A 21969-nucleotide genomic window follows, 5' to 3' on the forward strand; every position below is an offset into this window, starting at 1 on the left:
CTGTTAAACACCTGGTTTACTTTCCTCTGCTTTGCTTTAGGCAAAGAAAGTTAGGCAGTTGACCTTAATACACTGATGAAATAAGCACTTGTTTTCTCAAAGTGAGCTGTGGGACCTCCCATTTTCTTCTGTAAATCTTTTCAGTTCTGTAATTCTTTTTTTAGGTCCTCTTTGTTGTGGGGTTCTTTGGTGTTGGGGTTGTTTTTGTTTTTCTTTAAATTTCTCTGTCCACTGCTTTCAGCCGTGGAAGAGCTGTAGTTAATGGCAGCTTGGAAGCTCTCTGCAGGCAGCAGCCTTATCAAAATGATTCTGTCAAATGCTTACCACTTAGCTACAGTCACCTGAGGAAAGCAATGGGAGCTGTACCCTGTGCTGAGTAGACCTTGTGGTGAGAGGGCAGCCTGCCCGTATGATGACCAGGTTTGTAAAGCTAAGGAACAACTGGTCAGGCCCTGTGATCTCCTCATATCTGTCTGCTTTTCTGACATTCTGTGACCAAGTTTCTAGAGAAATAGCTGGGTTTGAGTGAGCTTGTTTCTTTGCTCAGTTCTGTTTTTGTCTGGGGGGTGGTGGGGTGGTGGTGGAGGAAATCAGGGAAATGCTAAAATGCCAACTGTGAGGCATGGTCTGAACAGCTTAGAGCAGTAGCTTCTCCCTATTCCTGTGCTGCTTAATGTGGTGACAAAACCTAGTAAGAATGCCCTGCCGCATGTATGTATGCAGCATGTGCTCTCATGTCACAGATTATACAAAGAAATGCGTCCGGTCAGGCATGCCTTCAGCGTCAGAAGTGACCACTGTGCTACTATGAAGGTTGAATCTTTATGCGGATCTTAAATGTTTAGAAACCTAATCCAAATGGTGTTGAAAGCATGGCTATGCATGCTGTTCCCACCACTGATTTCAGTAGGAGTAGGGTGGTGCAACAGATCAGATTCCCAAAGGGCACTTCTCCAATGAGAAGGCAAAAGAAAACTGTTTCAGCAAGTGTGGCAGAAATAGTGCTGGTTTAGTAGCAGATTAAATTATTCCCAGATAGCTTTATAAATGTTTAGTCCAGATATTTTTTCCATGGGGAAGGTATGAGAAGAAGAGTTAGAAGGAAATTTTAAATTTAGAGCAATAGTTTAATTAAGAACATTATTATAGACAGCTTGTTACAACTCATTTAAAATATACATGAATAAGATTTTTTTCTTATTTTTCTGATGAAAATACTGCTTTTCAGTTTTCTGTATTTCAGACAGTGCTAACTATAGTTGGTGTTTTGACTTAGCTCTCATTAACTTCGATTTAACTGTCAAGTGGGCAGGACCTAAGAGAATATGGATCCCAATTAAAAGAATAAATGGCCATAAAGCAAGCTTTGTAGTTAAGAACTTTACATTGAATTGTATTAGAACAAATCCTGCCATAGCTGTAAATTCACATTTTCATTGATAAAGTCGGCTAATTACAATGCTAATGCACCACAGGAGGGATGCTGTCTTTTTAGATAAGGTACTTCAAAAGGATTTTATTATTGTTATTATTATTGCTATTATTAAAGAGCCTGCCACATGCTTCTTTCTTATATTTTCCTTTTCTGGGAAAGTCCTGGAGCGTGATTCTTTGCTTCTCTTCATGAGCACAATGCAATCTTACTTTCCAATAAATATACTTTTTTTCTTTTTCTCCTTAGAAAAAATACTAACAAAAGCATTGCAAAATCTGTTGGACAGTTCATGTTCTGCCCTACAGTAGTGTCCATGGACTGGAGTTGTGGTGGGTTTTTGTTTGTTTTTAATATAAACAGCACCTGCTGATGCCCTTTGTTTAAAGGTTTAAAAATATAAGTCTTTACTGTTTAAAGCTTCAATACTACTGGTTTGAATTGTTTCACTGTAAAGGCTTCTGCATTTTTGAGAAGACAAGTGACCAAAGTGCCTTGATTGAACAGAGGCAGGGATATCTAGGTGGCCTGGGAAGACTTTCTGTAGCTGGCCACCTATTGCTTGAATAGCTGTTAGAAAACAGACACGGGCAGTCGGGGGCTAAGTTCCACTTTTCAGTATGGATATCCATGATGGTAACTTCCGTGGTGACGGTAATCATCTTGGTAACCTTCCTGGTATCCCTGGTGATAGCTATGGTAACCATACCCACCATATTCATCATCTGGGCACTGCATGCCAAGTGATTGCTGAATTGTCATTTCCTGTCGACGAAGCTGCATGGAATCAATCAGATCATACACAATTGCCATAGACCACATTGGAGAAGGATACCAGGATTTGACGTTTCCATCTTTCCCAACTAGAAGCATGGAGAAATATTCTGGGCTAATTTGGAAATAATTTCTTATGTCTTTCACCAAATTAGCTGGGATATCTTCTCGGTCTACAGTAGAGCTTCCTAGAAAGTAATCACAAAACCAGCATTGATATTTTGTTTAGGCAGTGATGATGTTTGTTAGCAACATGTGATAGGATAAAGGCCAATAGTTGGAATGTAAAATTTTTGTCATTTACAAGTTCAGGATTTCGTGCTTCCAAAATTAAACAGCCTCACTGTAAACTAAAGGTGTATTTTAAACAGCTTTATTAGGTTTAGTAAACTTGTCTTTATTATGTATGCTGAAGCTGCTGGAGTGTAGCACACCTTTTTGTCACCCATCACACATGCACCTCCTTGGTTTCTATGCAGTTTGTGTCACTGGTTCTCATAATGCACAGGGCATATGTGAAAAACAGTCTCAGTGAAAGAAATCGCGAGAAATAAGTGTGATAGCGTGAAGAGCTACAGGATGAATTTGCTGGGTCATTTAATGGCAACAAACAGAGTTGTCTTGGCAGCAGGACTTTTACAAAGTGGCACATGCCTTACAAACCCCTGGAAGCTCTCTGAAGGAGGCCAGCAAGCTAGAAGGACTAGCACGCTTTCATATTACAGAGCAGTCAGAATGGGGATGGTATAAATCAGCCGACTTTGTTCTTTCACTGATGGAGACAGTTGGGCTTAAGTAGTAGCATTTGAAATGTACCCTGACAGTGAGATTTCCTAAGAATAGCTACCTGAAGTAACCCACAGAGAGCAAATGGAATACTTAGAGGGGGCTTGTAAAACAAAATGGAGAAAGACTTTTTACCAGGGCCAATAGAGACAGGACATGGGGTAATGGTTTTAAACTGAAAGAGAGTAGCTTTAGATATGAGGAAGAGGTTTTTCAGGTTGGGGTGGGTGCAACATGTGAACAGGTTGCCCAGAGAAGCAGTGTATGCCCCATCCCTGGAAGTGTTGCAAGGCCAGGTTGGACATGGCTTAGAGCAACCTCTTCTAGTGTAAGATGTCACTATATGGCAGTAGAGTTGAACTATATCATCTTTAAAAGGTCCTTTACAGTCCAAACCATTCTATGAAGATGACTGAGGGACCCATATAAGAGGATCTGCTGAGTTGGTATTCTGTTAGCCCTGTAAACCCTTGCACATATAAAAGGCACAGACATCTCTTCATCTCTGACAGCAAGGCAGGCAGAGAAGTGGGAGATAAAGACGTGAGATGTCTTCCAAATGATATTTGGGCTTTTGTGTCCTGAAGAAGTTATATAATGTTTAGCACAGGAACACCAAGAAAGCTTTTTGTTTGCTTTTGTATTGTCTTGTTTCTTGAAAGAAACAAAAGAGAAAAACATATTCATACCAATCCCTCTAAAGAAATTACAGCAAAGAAACTCTATGTAATGTCCTTTGTGCGTAGTACTGGAAACAGTTACTTACCGTTGATTGGATACAACTCTAATACACCCCCAATATCTTCTCCAAGTCCTAGCAATTTGAGTATAGTTATATGGCGCAGACCTGTGGAGGAAGTGAAGGAGATTTGGGGTCAGACCAGGTTTTTCTGCTCTGTGGCAGATTTCATTTTAATCAGCCAGGTCTCTGTATGCTGTTAGGAGCATGTCTCAGCCAGCTCTCTAGGAGGAAGAGTTAGTGATTTATGTGAAATCTCTGTCAGTCACATCACCTGTCTCAAACACAGGGATAAGCTAGTGTGTCAAGTAAATATGGTATCTGTTGCATAAAAGCTGTTGCTAGTGTTCCAAGGGCAACAGCATTTGGAGTGGTTCTAGAACAGGGATAGGGATAAGGATGCAAGCATCAGGCACACTGAAATTTGTAAAGGCCATTTTCCAAATTCAGAATATTTCTGCACTGTTTTGTTCAAAGCTCTTCCTTTTCATCTACACAGCAACAAAGTATTTAGGGGCAATGTAACCTATCACAACTAAACTCCAAATGACTGCGGGGCTTATGACAGGCATTCACTTCTTTCATTTGTTTGGGGCAGAGGCTTGGACTGTTGCCTCTGCTTTGAAGAAAGGCCTTAGGGGCTGTAGAAACTGTTTGTGTAATGTGAGTCTGTATCTGCAAAATCTTTGATGTAACTGTTTTTACAACTTGGAGGATAGATGCTTGGAAACATATCACTTAGTTAAAACACCCATTGACGCCAAATGCTTTAGGAACTTACTGGGTCTCCTTCAAGCTGTCCCTAACAAAAGGTGGGGAGAATTAACTGTTTTAATTACGTTCCGTTCTTCAGGAAGCATTTTGCGGTAGTCCATGTCACAGGTAGTTACCAAGTGAGATGATGCTGATGCTCTGAATGAAAGCGGGGTGGTTATGAATAAACAGTGATACTGTGCAGATCTCCAGACATAACTGAAATGTATTGAAACAGCAGCTGTTTCATTCTGTTGTAGGAGTCAAGTCTACGCCCTGTATGGGATTTGCATTGCCAGGAACTTAGGTTAAGGAGTAAGTCTGTCTGGGCTTTCTAATGGAAAGGCAGAAGAGTGTTTCTGGGTCTTGCTTTTAATTGCCTCCTGGAAGATTCCATCTCTCTCCACTGACTATGTAGTTGGCTCTTAAGTACTTAGTTAGGGGGCTGGGAGTGTCCTTGTTGGATAATGTTCTTACAGGTTTTGGCAATGAAGCAGGAAGGAGAAAAAAAAATCCAAACCAAAACCAAATTGCCATCATCTCCCTGATACCTGACCTGGTTCTGAGCTGGGTATAGAGAGTCTGACCTTCCCAAAGCATTGTACTTATGTGTTAATTTGTGCAGTAAGAAAAAGAAAACACCATTGAGCTCCTGAAGCACAAGCCTGGAGGGAAGCTTTGGAGTGCTAACCTTTTCTGCCTCACACAAATAATTCCAGGGAACAATTTAGCTGTCTTAGCTGTCTCAGGGGGTTTGCTGTACTACCTGCTTAGCACAGTCTTGTCTATTTGGATGTGGAGTACCTACAGCAAACTATTCAGTTGTCAGACTCCTCAGACTGTCTAGGTTCAGACTTGAGCAAAGGAACCTATTGCATCACCAGGAAGGATGTGGGTTTGGGGAGCAAGAATGTAATTTATTTTGACTCACCAAAATTGCAGGCTTGTCCACTGAGAGCAGCAAGCTGCTGGGAGTAAGCCCAGTCCTCATCACTGGGAGCAGAGATCACCACCAGCCTCCTTCTCCATCGGAACCTGGAAGGAGGAGAGAGTGTGACAGTGTACAGTGAAAATACATGACCCAAGTCCTGTCAGCATTTTTGTTCTTTGTAGGCTGAAGTATGTCATTCCTGTCACAACTTCTGAGTAACAGCCGTATGGGAGATCTTCCCAGTTCTGTCCATCACTGGGAGAGGATAAAGCCTATTTTGAATTTTACAACTCTCAAACATCTGCTGCTTCACCAAACAAACACTGCAAAGCTTATGATCTTTGCTGAAAGACCTCTTCAGTAGTTACAATAATGCTGAGAAGTGTATATTCAAGAGAAAGAAACATTCCTGTAGAATTCCTCACTAAACATTGAGCTTTTATGTCATTCAGCACTGCTGGAACTGCACAGTTACTTTGCAGTCCAAGGCCTGTCTGAGAATTAGGGTGTATCTTCATTGCAGACATAACTCATCCTTCTGTGTAAATACTCACTGACCTCTTTTTCTTCTACACCACACTCGCTCAAAATACCTCTAACATGGTTTTAAATCTGAGCTTGTTTTTAAGAGTGTGGTTGTGTGAACCTGTGGCCATATGAGGCATGCATGGGGCAGTAAGATAAATCTTGGCTATTTCTTTAATATGGAACACCACATCTAACCAGACTTTTGCACAAGGAGTGCTTTCCCTTGTCCTCTCAAGGAAAGTCACTGGCGTAAGGACATTTGAAACCTTACACAGTTCTAAGTACAAGGTTTTTTTATACTCTCCAAGCAACTCCTTTTTTGAATGAAAGTACTTCTCCACTAAACCTAAATAAATCAGACTTATAGGAATTTGCAAAGCTGCGGGGGTATTTTCATATCAGGAAATGATGTTTTAAATGGATGCAGATGTTACTTTGTTACAATAATAGCCTGCCTTTCTGCAGAACCAATTGAAGATCTCAAAGGCTAATGCAAAGGGTCAATTCTACTCTATTTGAGAGAAGAAGAAAATATGGTGGACCTGCCCAAAATCACAGAAGTTACTGAAAGAATGGGGGATGCTGATGTCTTTGTCTTGTTGACTTACTGATACTGCATGTATTTTTATAATTTAAAAAGTAAATCCTTGAAAAGCAAAGCTCCCACATTTTAATCTTACCCCGGAGGAAAAGCAAAGAGGCATAGGTGTATGTATACAGTTACGTGAATAGGAGTGAGAAGCATTAAGAATCATATGCATGGCATGAGGAAATGGGGGAAATTTCATGTTGTTATTCTGAAAATAAGGAAAAAATCATCTTGTGGTATTTTGTATAGCAAAAGCACCTGGCTACTTGTCTAGTGGAAGATGTCCCTGCCCATGGCAGGGGGGTTGGATCTTTAAGGTCCTATCCAACCCAAACCATTCTGTGATTCTATGAAATAATAACTGAGAATGTAAACAGTGGATCATATTTTTTCCAGGGCATAAATCAGGATGGAATCATATCTGTGAGCTGTTTTAAGATACTCTTAATCACTTTATGGATTTTTAAGTATCTTCTTCAGAGATGCAGAGAGCTGAGAAGGGTTGAAAGCCACTCAAGCTGTTTACCCTCCTGCACCAGGCAATCCCTGGAATTGGTGTGCTTGTCAGGGGCTACATCTTACTGAAAAATTATTCAGTTGGTCTTTCACAGCTGTTATTTCAGCAACACTAATGTACACATTTGTGCCTTATTTCTGGTATCAGAAGCCACAGATCTGCCAGACCCTTCTCTGTGTGCATTCTTTCTTTCTCTTCTACCTATTTTGCATCCCATTCTTGTTTGTGAGCCCAGAGAGTAGTGCCTTGGTGTTATGGGGGGACTTCCCCTCTCAAACTCAAGGATCTTCTTCTGATACATGTAGCTTTTAAGCAGTACTCAAGCCACCTCTGGCTCTCATGGTCTCCTTTTACTCCAGCCAGGCTGGTTAAGAACAGTATTTGCATTATTGTAACTGACTTCCCCAATGTGCAGCACTGGGAGATGATGCCAAGACTCTTTTTCAGCTGGGAACATAATCTTGGACAAATTTGGAATGAATCTTGCTGGGAATCTGACCAGTTAACATGGCTAGTGAAGCCCACTCAGTATTTAAAGCCTGATGCTCCTTGCTCAGATGACAAATGCATTCTGTGCAGCTGGAGATGTGTTTAGAGATGCAACATTCTGCATTTTTCCTGCCTTTTTTTCTAATGTGTGTTTATTACTAGGGCTGATTCCAGGAAAAGAAGGATTTGGGTCCTGACACTTTCCAGTATACAAGCTCTTTCTTATGTTAGTCAGCTGTTCCTAACCTGTGGTTCTTCTTGATGGTCTTGAGGATGAATCACTGAGACCTAAAGAGGAGGTGGTGAGGTGGGCTGGGTGGATCTATTTAAAGGTTTCTTCTGTTGAAATGACCAGTGAATTTTAAAATGTTTATGAACCAAGAGCCTATTCATTTTCCTGTTGCTTCTTTCCTCCTTAAGTTATAATCCACACTGCTTCAGTTATTTATTGCTATTTGACATTAACAGTGTATTCCCATGGATTCTGATAGTAGCTGAGGAGGATGCAGTAGGTAAAACCTAGAGTTATGAGTAGCCCTAATTTCACATAAATTATCCTGTGATAGAGGGATCTATAGCTGTGTAGGCCTTCTGTGGATCTGAATTCCTACAGTCCAGATATGTTTATTACCTGGAATTCAGGTCTTGCAGGTAGAGCAGTAACCTAGCATATAGCAGTTGCATAAGAAAAACTGTCTTTCTGCAGAAGGTCTCTCAAACATTTTGCAAGACTTGTGCAAGACCTTTAGTAATATGCATGACTAATACTGGCAAAGACCAACTGTTATCTCAAGTAGGATAAGAAGGAAGTTACAGAGAATTAATTACTGATTCGAGCTACATGGAACGGATTAGAATGGGATTAATGAGATTGTGATGGTTGATCATTGAAACACATATACACTGTGTTTCATGCATTTAAAACACTGAGCTAACATCTGTGAATTAATCCTTGTTTGCTCTTCTAATGCAAATCAGTGTTATTATCTCCATGTCATTATGGGGGAACTGAGGTACAGAAAATTAGTGCCCAAAGAATGTGCAGTCAGGAAACACAGCATCCATCCTGACTTCTAGTGCTTTATACAAGACTGCATTCAGGCTGTGGCTACATCGCTGCATTTGCTAAGCACTCTAAGTACTGAGAAATCTATATTAAAAAATCACAGAAATAGTTGAATGGGTATTTTTTCAATAAGGCAATAATCATTAGAAATAGCAGCAGATAAGAACAGAAGGTAATACCTGGATAAGAAGCTCTCAAGAGATTGCTTCTTATCTTCTTTGCAGACAATGCCCTCTTTTTTCTGTCTTTCCATGTCTTTAATTCGTGACTGGAAGGTGTCGATCAAATCAAACACAGATTTCATTGCTATAGGTACTTCATAATATTGCTGTTATAAAAAAGAACAGATAGGTGAAAAGATGCACATATTGGGAGTCTTTCTGCATGTATCACAGCACCATGGGATATATAGAGATCCAAGTATTCCTGTTTACACACAGGTAACAAGGCCTAAAGAAGATTAGAAACCATGGAAAACAGTATTAGTTTTGCAGTCAGAGTGCTCTTTGGAAATGACATATTTTCGGTGTTTTCCCAATGTGATAAGGCCAAGCCATTGCAGGCAACAAATTGTCATTATGCCCTTTTGTAAGCCCATTTAACAAGAGCATTGCCCATATGCATTATACTGTCATCCTGCTGAGCAGTCAAACTGTATTTTAGAATACCAGGTACTACAATAAAACCCCTGCCTGTGGGAGCTCTTGTTTCTATGGTGTCAGATCAGACACTAGCAGAAACCCACAATTCCTGAAATCCCCTAATTGCAGAAACCAAAGATAACTACCTAATTCCTGAAAAATTCTCTTACTGTCCTTTTTCTTGTCCTCCAGCAATAACCAAGTCCTGTATCAGTCGCTTATGTGTCCCCACGTGCAAGCCTGTAGTGTATAATTTCCTACTTTTTTTTTTCTTTTTTTTTTTTTCCTGTATGTCCAATGCCTTTTCTTCCAAAAAGTTAAAAACCTCACCTTGACCTTCATATCAGTGTCTGTCAGCACCATGAAGAAGTCATTGTAGGTCATCCCATACTCTTTCCTCAACTCATTGATGAGCTGCTGGTCCACAAGATCTTCATCCTCTATCACTTTCATGGGCTTTTCATTATCTTAATGTGAGACAAAGGAGAAATTGAAGTAATTATGGAATCACACAGCACTCTGCCTTTAATTTCACCTTGAAAGAAAGGGGAAAATTCATTTCCCAAAAGCCTTCTTCCAGCTGCACAGGCAAGATATTTAAAAAAACATCAATATGGCGCTACAGCTTTTAAATGTCCAGTTTTCAGTCCCAGTAGTTTCTGAAATGGTCTATCCTGGGGCATGTGCACTTCAGTATTCAATATTTCTACTTGATTTAGAGAATCTTGGTTGCCTGCTCTTTCCTGGAAAGATCTTTTAGATTTCCTTGTTTGTTTTCAATATTCTTATGTATGTATATGCATGTACTGATCATTTCACCAGCTCCTGAAATGCAGCCATTTCTGGAACAGAAAATAGAAACAATGTAGGACAGGGGCTGGAAAGCACCATATCCAAATGAAACAGCATGGAGAATTTGGGCCAGTAAAATATAGCTAGAACAGCTTGTTGGCCAGGATACTAGAATTAACCTGGGCAGTCTTAAAAACTTAACACGGGAAGTTTAGTAACTACAAGAAACAAGAACCTGTTTAGTGTGTCTTGAATACTACAGTCCTAGCTCTTCAGCTTTCTCTGTATACCTTGCTGTGGCATTCCTTCTACATCAGCCTGCTGGTGTTCATTGCCTATTCTAGCACTCTTGACAGGAAAAAACTTACTTTTGAGAGTGACTTGTATGTACTTACTGCTCTACGCTAAGAAAACATTCAGTAATACCTGAGGAGAAACAGACATCTGAAGACAAAGACTTGAAGCCTGTATAAGACAAGCCTGTAGAGGTACTGAGGTACCTTACTTCCCCTGGAACCAGGGTGCATCATGTCCAAGTCCTGAAAAATGTTTCAGGGGAGAGAAGAAAGCCACAAATGCTGGCCTGCCTTTCAAACTTGGAAATGATTTCTAGGGAGAAAAAGAAAGAGGTGTCCCAGACCTCCACTTCAAAAAGAAGGAGGATAAAGATCAGCATGAAGAACAGTAGGAGTCAAGAATGTCTGCTGCTACCGGCAAAGTCCTCACTCTCTTTGCTTTTTCTAGACAGGTCACTGAAAGAGTACAGAGACTTTTCTTTATACTTCCTTAGCAGCTAGAAAGGCTGGGAAGATGAGCTACTCTTTAGAAATAATTCAGATAAGGCTAAAAAGAACTTCATCGGTTTGTTATAGCAGTACAGTGGCCTGATAGATTAGGTATTGGCTTTGATTGTAAAGTATGTAGCCTGGGGCTGGTGTTTAGCTGACTAAAGCCCTGTTCCCATGAGCTGAGGAAAAGTCCACATGGCTAACCTGGGGTGAAGAGAAGCCCTCTGCAGTGACACTCAGTTTTTGTGTCATTACAATATGAAACTGGGAAATGTTCTTTGCTTTCAGTATGGGCTAATCTTAGCTGAACAGTGTTAGTGAGCTCTCTTTTATTTACTGCTTCTAAATGTGTTTGAAATTGTGGACTTTTCTATTGTCAGGTGTATTTTAGTCCAAAGATGCATCACTACAAATAGACCTCATCATGAAGGGTGCTCAGGCTTCTCACAGCATAAATACTGTGAACAAATTGGTTTTTAGGAGCTTTTGATGCCTCTGGTGCTGCAGGAGAGTGAGCCATGGGAAGGTTGCGGAAGCAGGAAGGGGGGGGGGGGGGTAAATAGAAAGATGTTTATATTTAAACTTTTTTAAAAGCTCAGAATTTGGCTTTTTGTTGAAAAAAGGTATGGTGAACTTCATGTAAGGGTTAACTTGTACTCTTCTAAGTCTCCTGCTTTTCTTGAAGAAGTTAATTTCTCCTGTGAGAATTCAGTTGTTATATACAGTTGTGTGGTTTGGGGGAAGTTTGGGTGTAGATTAAATTTGGAACAGGCTGAAAGAGTATGGTCTATGTCAGTGAATGTCTGCTTATGAGCCAGATTGGAGCTAAATATAATCCTAAACAGTTCACTGACAGGCAGATGGATCTTGGTACACAAAAAGTGACCTTAAATAACCTTGGCTTGAAGCGGAAAATCCTGTGCCACTGCAGATTTGTCAACAAGGTGCACAGTCTGGCAGGATTTGTGACTCACTGTCATTCAGGGACACAAGACTCCTGATCCCCACTAGGTGCTCTCCGAGTGTAGTAGAGGTACAGCTGGAAGCCAGACATAAATCTCAGATTTTCTGGCCTGTTGTATGCCAGACCTGAAATACCCTGGAGCTGGTATGGTCCTGAGCTTTCTGTTCCTGTGCACATCTCTTCCCAGGGTCTGGTAAAACCAGGTGAACTTCCAGAGGAAATATGGACTTACAAGCAAAAGTAGCAACTTTTATACTATTTCTATGCCTTCATCCCATGAAGTATTCATGGTAGTGCTAACCTTTACATGCAGACAGCAATGAGACTTTTTACATGATTCAAGAGACACCTAAGCGTAAGTGGTTGCTGGACTGGGACTGAAGTCTGCCCAAATCCTACTGTTATGAAAGAAAAGGTTCTCACTGGCTTAGATGGGTGCTTCCCTGGACCTGGACGTTGACGCTAGTTGTTTCAAAGCTGCCTAAGAGACATAGATGCCCAGTATGGGAATTCTGTATGTAAAAAGGTGATACTAAATATGGCTGAATGAGCTGCTTTGCAAATCCTGCATAGTCTGATTTATAGTCCAAAACTTTGGGCTTCAATTACATGAGCCTCTTTAAAATAGCCAGCAATAAGCAGTCACACTGATGGGTATCTAGGTTTATGGGTAAAGAGAGGCAGTAGGACTTTAAATGGTAAACTTTGTAATATCAGGTACACTGGTGCACATGTGTAAGGTTGGCCCTACCTAAAGGCTATGGTTGAAATCTCCTAAATTAATATCTATTTACCAGTACAAAGGAGAAAATGCACCTGGACCTCCCCTTGCTGTGGAGGAGAATGCTCACTTTGTGGACATAGCGAAATTAGCTCTTAAGCCTAGGAAAGCTGATCCTGGGAAGGAAGGGAGCTCACAGCAAGGGTTCTAACTGGCATGCTTCTCTCTGAACTGGATTTAGCCAGTGCATGCCCCTGAAAAATGAAGTTTTACCATGATCTCATGAGGAGTGCAAAGGCAAGAGACAATGTTACATGGCAGGGTGGGGTGATAATGATACTGAACTTCAAACCAAAATTAATTTGGGCCAAGTTTTGAATATAATCTTAAACAGTTCCCTGCTGCATTTCCTGCCCCCAGTCTCCTTCATGACAACAGCCAGTTTCTTTAAGCAGTGTTTAAATTGTGCTAGCCAGTATCTAGACATCCATGGCTGATGTCTTGTGAAAGCAAGGACAGGGGGGCATCATGAAAGGGTAGCTATTTAGTGATGCTATTCAACGTATCGGTAGACCTGAGCCTAATTTCTTCTTTTTGTCCCATGCCCTCATCACGTTTTTCTGCCTTTTCACTGTTTTACTGACTTTAACAATTCCCACAAAGAAAGCTAAAGGTGCTCAAGTTACATGACTGGAAGCCTAAACATGGAAAATACCAGAGACACTTATGTAAATACAAAAGGGAGGTAGCTAGCATGCAAGGAGTAGGAATAGGTGTGAAATGAAAGTACAACTGAACCCCAGCAAATAATCTTGCTTAGATCTTGACCCAAGCTGGGGAGACTTCTCCCTTTGCTGTCTGTATTGTGCCCACCAGATGGAAAGAAATTATTAAAAACCAAAAGAACCTAGCTGGAAGTGGTCAATTTTCATGCTGCTGTTGTTCATGGTGCCAAAAATTGTGATGACTGAAATCTTCCTTGTTGCCATCTTGCAGAAGCTCTCCAGATACTCATCTCGCTGCTGTACATACATGGTGTTGTCCACCTTGGGTGTAGTGATCAGCTGGTTGGTGGCAGAGACAAAAGAGCTTGTTTAGTGTAAGGAATGAAGCAGATTATTATTTTACTGAAGGAAAGCTAGTCGCTATCTGCAAACTGGGCTTTCTTTACCATAGATCTGTTAACAGCTTTGTAGCCTTATTTTATTTATTTGCATCTGGAGTGTACATTTAGGCCTGACTGACCCAAAGGTCTTCAACCAGCCACAGGAAGGCTTTAGGAAGCGTGGCCAGCTGGTGGCACAAACTCCTCCCATGCCTCTCTACAGTACTGGTAGAAGAATGGCACTGAATTTTATGGAAAACCATGTACTCTCCTGTTATTCCTTGCCCTGCCAATCACACCAGGTTTCCCTCACAGCCTCACAGTGATTCCGTGAATCTAGGATTGCCCCTGCTCACTGACAGTGAGAGTGCTGGGAACATGGCAGCTGCAGCAGTATCCAGCATAAGGTGGAGAGGAATGCCTCAGCTCGAGCAATATAATCATCCTAACTGGCAGCAGTGAACGACAATCAAGCACCTGCCAGTGATTCCCCAAACACAAAGGGAGTTGGAATCCAAATCCAAGTTTTGTGATTTAAGGTCAGAAATAATCACCAGAATCCTTCAATTGCAAACCTATGCTTTATTCTGTAACTGGTTTAATACTTTTGTAGCTGCCTTCTTTAAGTCTGTAGGGCCTGGAGGGTAGTTTTTATGATATACCCCTTTAAAATCCAGTTCATCAATGTACTGAAATGTAAGAGGCATTTCTGGGCTTATAAGATCTCACTCTCATTTATGCAAAGACCCCCTGGCGTGACTGCAGCACTGGGACATGAAGGTGAATGAAAGTCAGAAACAAAAAGGATTTGATTTCTGGGCCATAACATGTAACATGTTGCTTTAAAATTGCATAGAAATGCTTCAAATGAAAAAAGGATCATCAGAAGGATTTGAGGACTGAGATCAAAACCAGACCACTGTTTTGTTTCGTCCTCCCTAGTTTTGGATGCCATAAGCAGGAACATACAGTCAAGTCTGAATCTGATCTGTTTCATCAAACCTTGTAGAACAAAGCAGGGAATATTTAAGAGGCAAAGCAAACTTCAAATCAAACCATTGTGCCAGGACTGTTTCAATACAGGCAGTATATACACTGTCTCTATTTGTATTTGCATGCACATGTGTTTATGTGAATGTGCATATATATGCACGTGGGTATAAATAGAGTCATATATAAACTGTCAGTCAGCATTTCATCACCACAGAGAAATAAACCAAGAACCCAAATTCATTAAGCCAAGACTTCTTAACACTAGCAAGACTGCAGTGAAAGCCCCACTGTAGAGAGGTGGGGCTGCAGGACTCAAAAAACTCAGTTTCTGTAGCTGGGTCCTATATTTGTCATTAATTGAACTTGACCCAGAATAGCCTTCAAAATTCTGGATGTTTGGAATTCACCCTGAAGTCTGCATTCTGAAATCCTTAATGATGTGTAGGACTTAAAAACCCACGTCCCTCTCAAAAGAATTTTGGGAGAGGACTGAAACAATGTCCTTGGGTGCCAGTCTATTGAAGAAGTGTCTGAAAGACAGGCAAAGCAATGGGGAATAATTCAGGCAGAGCCACTTCTGCAGCAGTGTGGGCTAATTCTTTAGAGAGGGAGTCTGAAGACTCATGAATGACAAGAGTTCATCTTGCTAAAAGGAGTGACCTTATGTGAACTGAACATTTTGATAGGAAGGGATGAAAATAGGCGTGTGTGTATTCAAAGAAGCTTGAGAAGTTGTTTTCCACATGTGCTGTGCGTGGTGAAGCAATAGTAGAGATCAATCACTGCTTTCACCAATAATGGACTAAAACTTACTCTTCAAGAAACTTAGAGCAAGAAGGCTGAGGATGGTATTAGATACTGGAATAACGAAGTGCAGCGTAGCATAATCATTTTTCTCCGGTGAGTTTTGCTCTGACAACCTGAGATTGTGCAATTCTTTTCTTGGAGATCCAGGTGAGAGGTAGCTCAGTACCAGAAGGTTCAAATTTCAGACTGTCTTTTAAGTTGCCAGGACTGTGCTGCTGCAATGAATTAGCAGCCTGACATCTGTAAACTCTGCTTTTGGCTCCTTTTTCAAATTTGTTTTTATTTTTCCTGATGCTACACATATTCTTGGAAACCACAATGTTGAGATATGTGACCACATTTCGAAGACCCCAAACTTCTGTGCAGTTTCTCTCTCTGAGCTTTTCATTTGTCTAAGTATTAGTCAACAAGTAACTTACAGGCATTATGTGCAAAATTCAATGAGATTTCTCCAACATAACTGCTAGCTCTGCACATCCCCTACAGCTGAAAGAGTGGAGATGGGGAGAAGAGAGTTGCCCTTTGCTCAGGACTGTGAATCATCATCAGAACGATTAATTAAATCCCAGTAGTTGAAATCTTAGCTATTTGTGTTGGAATATGGGCATGAAAAGTAAAAGCTACATTTGTGACACTGACTGTTGGACAATAATTATGAAACAGGCCAGCTGGCAGTGGAATTATTGCAAGAAACCAGCTCTCACAATAATATTTTTAAAGAACTGTTCTTCAAAGTGTACCCTTCAGGGTATGTGCCATCTGCCAGAAAAAACTTTGGTACTTCAGTTAAAGCGGTTTCCTGTCCCAGGTGAAGTGGTGTTTTAGGTAAGTTGTTGGAAAAACATACAACACTATTAAACCCTGGGACAAGTAACTCCAGACCATACAGAGTTTCTCAGACTTGAAAATTTAACATAGTGTTATAGTTAATAAAACAGCAGGAGGAAAAAAAAACAAACCAAAATGAAGTTTGCAAAGGATCTTTGAAGATGTCTAGGAGATTTGAATGCCAAGTTCCCATCAGGAAGAATGGCAGATATAACAATCCTACCTCAGGGCATCTCATCATATGCTTTTGTGCATATTTTCGGTCAGACATGTTCTAGTACTGCCAAGCTGTCTGGCTTGCTTCCAGTTTTAGGACACCAGCACCAATATAAAACAGGTATGCCAGCTGGCAGGACATGTGGAGCGTCGAAATGTGGTAACATTGGCAAGTAACCCAAAGCAATGAATGGATGTAATCCACACTGGACCCTTGTTTTATCAATCATAACTATATAGATCCTGAGATGTACGTATCCACTGGAAACAAAACAATCTGATGGCTATGTGGTTGCTCGTGGAAGTGACTGAGAAGAGGTTTTATCCAAATTCCTGATTGACTGAGGTTCATATAGTATGTAGGATTTCCAACACGAGACTGCAAAACATTCCCTGTTGGAAATAATTGTTTGTCTAGAAATTTTACCTCCTAAATGAAAGCACAAATCCAGAAGAATACAAAACCACTATAAGCGTTCTGTTCCACATATCCTTGCTAGGACGGAGATACGATTTCATTTAGGTAATAAGATTCAGATGAATGAGTTACTTACAATGAGCCGCCTTTTGCCTTCAAAATATTCCAGGAGGTCAGTCACTGATTTCCTGGGAGGCTGTAGGAAAGGCTTCTTGTTGGGCTTGGGGAAATCCTCATTCTCAGTCCTGCTCCCCTTCTTGTTCTTCTTGCTACGGTCTTTGTCCTGCTTGCTCTTTTTCTCAGCTTTATCCTTCTTGGAGTGCTTATCACTCTTCTGCAGCTTGTCAGGTCTGTCCTTCTTCTTCTTCTTCTCAGGTTTATCCATTCGCTCATGCTTCTTTGATTGTTTTCCTTTCTTTGGGGGAATATTTCCTGCTGTAAGCTCTTCTTCTAAATGGGAACTAGAAGGCTTGCTTGGGTCATATTTATCTTCATATTCATTGTTCAGTATCTTTTCTTGGGCTTTCTTTTTTGGTGGTTTAGTCTTAGTTGGTTTATGTTGCCCTGGTGTGACATTCAGGTCCCTGTGGTTATCGTCCTTTCTGTCAGTTCGATTATCTTTAAATCTACCCATGTTTGCCTTTGTGTAGTGCACTGAGGGAGCTGTTGGGACTTCAGTGAAACTGTCATAGCGGCCAGCTTTGCTTGGTTTCCGTGTGGCTGCCAGGTGCTTCTCCAGGTGGCCACGCTGCCGGTCCCTGCGGTTTGCCTTCCACACAGGAGGGTAGAAATCCTCAGAGGCTGTGACTTGAGGTGTGGTGGTATCTGGGGCTACTGGAAGCCTGTGATACTCTGGGGTGGAATGTGACTTTGTGGTCCAGGTCCTCTGTGTCATGGGGAGGGGTGTAGTTGTTGTTGTAGACCGGCTTGCTGTTGTCACTGCGCGGGTGGTGGCACGGGTAGTTGTGGTGGTGGGAGGGAGGGTAGTGGTTCTTACTGTAGGCAGAGGGGTGGCCACTGTGGTTGTCATTGGTTTCCTCACCATTTTGGTCCTTGTTGGCTGATTATTGCTCTTCCTTGGCTCCTCCTTCCTTGCTGACACCTGGACATGTCCACCACCAGGGGTAGGCTGGGTGCTGCCCCCACTATTGCTTTCCTCAACCACTTGTCCCTCTACCCCTGCTGCTTTGCAAGTCTGAACAAAGCCTTTCTGCCTCATCTTCTCAATTTTTCTGATGGGGCTCTGATCAATGACTTCATACATGGCCTCTAACCTGACTGGATAAGGGTACCTTTCCTCCACCTGCAGAGTTTTCTTCAACAGCACCATGCCAAATTTCCCCTTCTCCAGTTTCAGAAAGCTCATGAGCTTAGGGATGAGGGCAGGATCTAGTGGCTGCTCCAGGATTTTTCCTTCATTAGTTATCCTTCTGACTTTTCCCCCTTCTTCCCCTTCTTCATGGAACAACACAATCTGCTGGATGTGCCTCTCAGCCAGTTCACAGTAAACATCATTTTTCAGCAGGCTCATCATGAGCCGGTAGTAGCCCTCAGAGGCATGGGGAGCAGAAATGACCCACACCCGATTTTTCCCAGCAAAGCTGGCCAGGATATTGGGGGAACTTGACCCTGAAGGGAAGCGTGCCACCCGTGACTGTGAGGCAGAGGATATCCCTTCATCCTTAATCATTCCAGACTTGGAGTATTTGGATGCAGCTGTGAGTCTCTGTACCCATCTCATTCTGGTCCCCATGCCCCTGACCTGGGAACGTGCTTCCCCTTGCAGGAGATTGGCAGGTGGCTTTGGAGGTCCTGAAGAATCCCTCTTGGTGACAGGGTGTTGGGGATTTGCACTCGAATCCCTCAGGGGTGCTCCAGACCTTTTCAGGAGGCTGCTTGGAGCCTTGTAAGCCAGGGGCACTTTCCTAACTCCATGGCTCCCTCCCTCTGCTAGCCTCTCTGTCTTCTCGGAGCTGCACACTAACCATGCTGCCCACAGCAGGGCTAAGCTGAGAGCTGGCCTCCAGTTCATTGTGCAATCTGCTTGAGGGGAGGAGGAGAAAGAGAAAAAGTTAGATGTTAACAGTATGATGATATCTTGCGCAAGTGGTGAAAAAAGCAAAGCATAGGCTAGTGAGATTCTGTGATTTAAAAGTGCTGATTACACCTCAGTCCTGCCTTGGTGGCTTTGTACAGTTTAGAGTTATTTTTGAAAATGCACAAAAATGGATTGTTTTATGCAAAAATGAGATCATCTGTCTGTAACATAACTCTGTCTATCCAAAAGGACACTGTGATCTGCATCCTTCTCTCTGTCTCTCTCACGCTTTCACATAACACTCATGCAAACATGCACAGAGAAAGGGTCTGAGACATACAGCAGAAAGCCAAGAATTTGACTTGAGACTTACATTTTCAGGGAAGTTCCCCTTCCAGGGATGAGGTTTCACGTCTTTTTCCTTTAAAAGGAGACCAGTGCCATACAGCTTTGCTGCTGTGATTTATCTTTGCGCAGCCCAACAGGTCTCAGAGCCTGCCAGTCTCCCCGTGTATCTTTTAACTTCCTTTTTTTCTTCACCTTCTTGAGAAGTGGGATGAGGTTAGCGGAAATTTCCTTTGGGATCTTTGCTTCTCCATTTACCTGCAAGTCTGGCTTTTTGCTGTACTGGTTACCCACACAGGCAGGGATTTCATTTAAGAAATGGTAACTCCTGGCTGCTCCGAGTCTCTCTCTTTTAAACTTCCCAAGCCTGCTTCCTACTCCTTGTTTCCTCAGTCTCGTTTAGCTCCTTTGTTTCCAGAGAGGAAATCACCAGCATTAATATATTTTCCAGGCTGAAGAAAAACAGAGGAATGTGATGCTGAAAAAAAAAGAGAATGCTTCCCTTTCCCCTTTCTCCACACTTCCACAAAAGCAAATGGTAGAAGACTCGTCTTTTTCCCTTCTTGTCTGGCTGCGGTCCCAGAAATGTCAGGGTAACCCCAGCCCTCCTCCGAACCAGCCTCAGACAACAGTGGCCACTGGAAATGGGGGAAACTTCACTCAGGATTTAACAGCTCAGCAGAACCCGCCTCCTCCCCACTCTGACACAGGGAGGGAGGAGGAAGGCTCTGGGAGCTGAAACACTGCACAGCATCACAGAGCACTTCAGAGGGGGTGACTCCAGCCTTAACTCTTTCCTTCACGTGTCCCGGCTCCCTGAAGCTCCCCAGCCTCAGCTTTCTCTTTCCTCCCATTAAACCAACACTGTATGGATAAAAAAATAGCCCCGTGAGAAGTGCATTTCTGAATCACTGTCAATAACAGCACTGCCGTTTAAGAGTTATTATTTTCTAACCCCATTTTTCCTGCCTCCTATTCCCCTTTTCCTTGTTTGCTTTCTGGGAGCTCTTCAGTGAAATCCAATTTCTCTTCACTTTGCAATCAATTTCTCTTGCAGGTCCTCATGTGTGTCAGCATAGTCTTTTCTGCAAACATTATATGGGCATGGCTTTTTGTTAATTTGAGGTTTTGAAAAGATCAGGATTTTTATTATTGTGCTAAAATTAGAGTTGTACGTATTTCCCGTGAATGTGCACTACCAGTGGAAGAAAAATGAGAAAAGGTGTAAACATACCTACAGAGACATGGATAAAGACAGGGTCATGTCCTTTGCTCTCTCTTCATAGTGTAAATGACGCCATTCTATTGAGCTGACGTAAACTGGCACAGCTATGCTGCCAGCATTTGGTCTTTAGCCGGCTGACACTGGCTTCAGTGTGTCATGCACCTTCAGTGTAAAACACCACTTAATTGTAGCTGATGGATAATACTTGAAAACATCCAAGACTTTAATAAGACTTGTACTGTATTTCATTTATTTACAGAGATGCTGTTATAACATACTGGATATTATCTGTGATAACATACTGGATTTGACCTCAGTTATCAAGGTTGGGGGGAGGAGAGCAAGAAAGTTGTACCTTCTACTTCCCTTACAATTAATTTTTCAGGGATAAAAAGCTTTCTTTTCTTTCTCTCTTTCCTTATTTGCTTCATTTTTGCGTGAAGTTTCCTGATAAGCTGATAAGCATTAGCAGTGATTTTGCTAATGTGTGTCCACAGTTTGCATTCTGTGGACAGTGGTTTGCCCTGGAGGTTGGGGAGGATGCTAAGTGCCTGTGCTCACATTAACATGAGTGCAAAAATGGCCAGTATCTCCCAGAGTATCATATCCTACATCCACTGGGAGGTAGAAGGATTGTACCTCTCACAAGGATCACAAAGCTGGAGTTCTGCAGAGCAAAATGGGGAACATTTTTCACTTAAATTAGTGTCAGGTTTGCTGGTTTATTAATCTTGACCAAAAAAAAAAAAAAAAGTCTCTAAACATTACACTGTTCCATTGTGACATTTTAAAGAAACTGTAATTCAGACCTAATTTTTCATTTCAGTGTTTCCAAATTTCCAGCTTTATTACAAAGATCTAAAGAAGTAGTGACCCTACAAAGCTGAAGCCAAGTATTTAATTTGGGGTAAATTCATTTAAAAAACCCCCAAAACCAAGTGACTGTTTTTTTTTTTTTATGATAATTTGAAACCACAGAGGCGAAACATCACTTGTCTGCACAAGTCTAATGAAGACAAAGAAAACGCACTCAGTGCATGACAGCAAAGGAAGAAACCAGTTTTCCATATTAGCTCTGCTGTCTATCCTATCCAATTATAGATACACTAAGGAATTTCTGTGAAGACTTTGCTTTCCTCTCCCAACCTTATTAATGAAAGTAGCATGCTACAGAACCTGTCTTAAATGTATTAAAGGCTGACAGATAAGTGAAGATGATAGATTGTGAGGCAGCTGTAGGGAGGGCATAGCACACAATAAGACATGGGGCCACAGGGATTATTTTCAAAGCTGATGTTTTGTTGGTATCTTTATCTGAGGTGAGGAAAAAACTTGAAATGACTGATGGAAATATTTGGCATCAGAATTTCATAGAAAGTAAATAATTTATACAAGCCAACATGGGACTCCTGGTAGAGTGAACATATATTTTAAAAGGCCAATGCAAAGTCATAAAGCAAGAAGCAAAAAAATGCACAAATCTT

General features: G+C 41.6%; 1 protein-coding gene across 1 annotated transcript; it reads right to left on the reverse strand.

The window, feature by feature from the left end:
- Positions 1-1106: 1106 nt before the first annotated feature.
- CCDC80 (coiled-coil domain containing 80) lies at positions 1107-20091 on the reverse strand. Its single transcript, XM_061366638.1, has 8 exons — positions 19289-20091; positions 17014-18920; positions 13418-13574; positions 9576-9712; positions 8784-8932; positions 5416-5519; positions 3759-3839; positions 1107-2394 (listed from the first exon to the last, which is right to left on the reverse strand). The coding sequence occupies exons 2-8, from the start codon at positions 18907-18909 to the stop codon at positions 2048-2050; spliced, it is 2871 nt and encodes a 956-aa protein (XP_061222622.1). The 5' UTR covers positions 18910-18920; positions 19289-20091; the 3' UTR covers positions 1107-2047.
- Between the last annotated feature and the right edge of the window lie 1878 nt (positions 20092-21969).

This window comes from Neopsephotus bourkii, unplaced genomic scaffold (assembly GCF_033783945.1).
Source record: "Neopsephotus bourkii isolate Nb327-2 ecotype Australia unplaced genomic scaffold, CSIRO-AGI_Nbou_v1 NB_1350, whole genome shotgun sequence".
In the NCBI taxonomy this organism is placed as follows: domain Eukaryota; kingdom Metazoa; phylum Chordata; class Aves; order Psittaciformes; family Psittacidae; genus Neopsephotus; species Neopsephotus bourkii.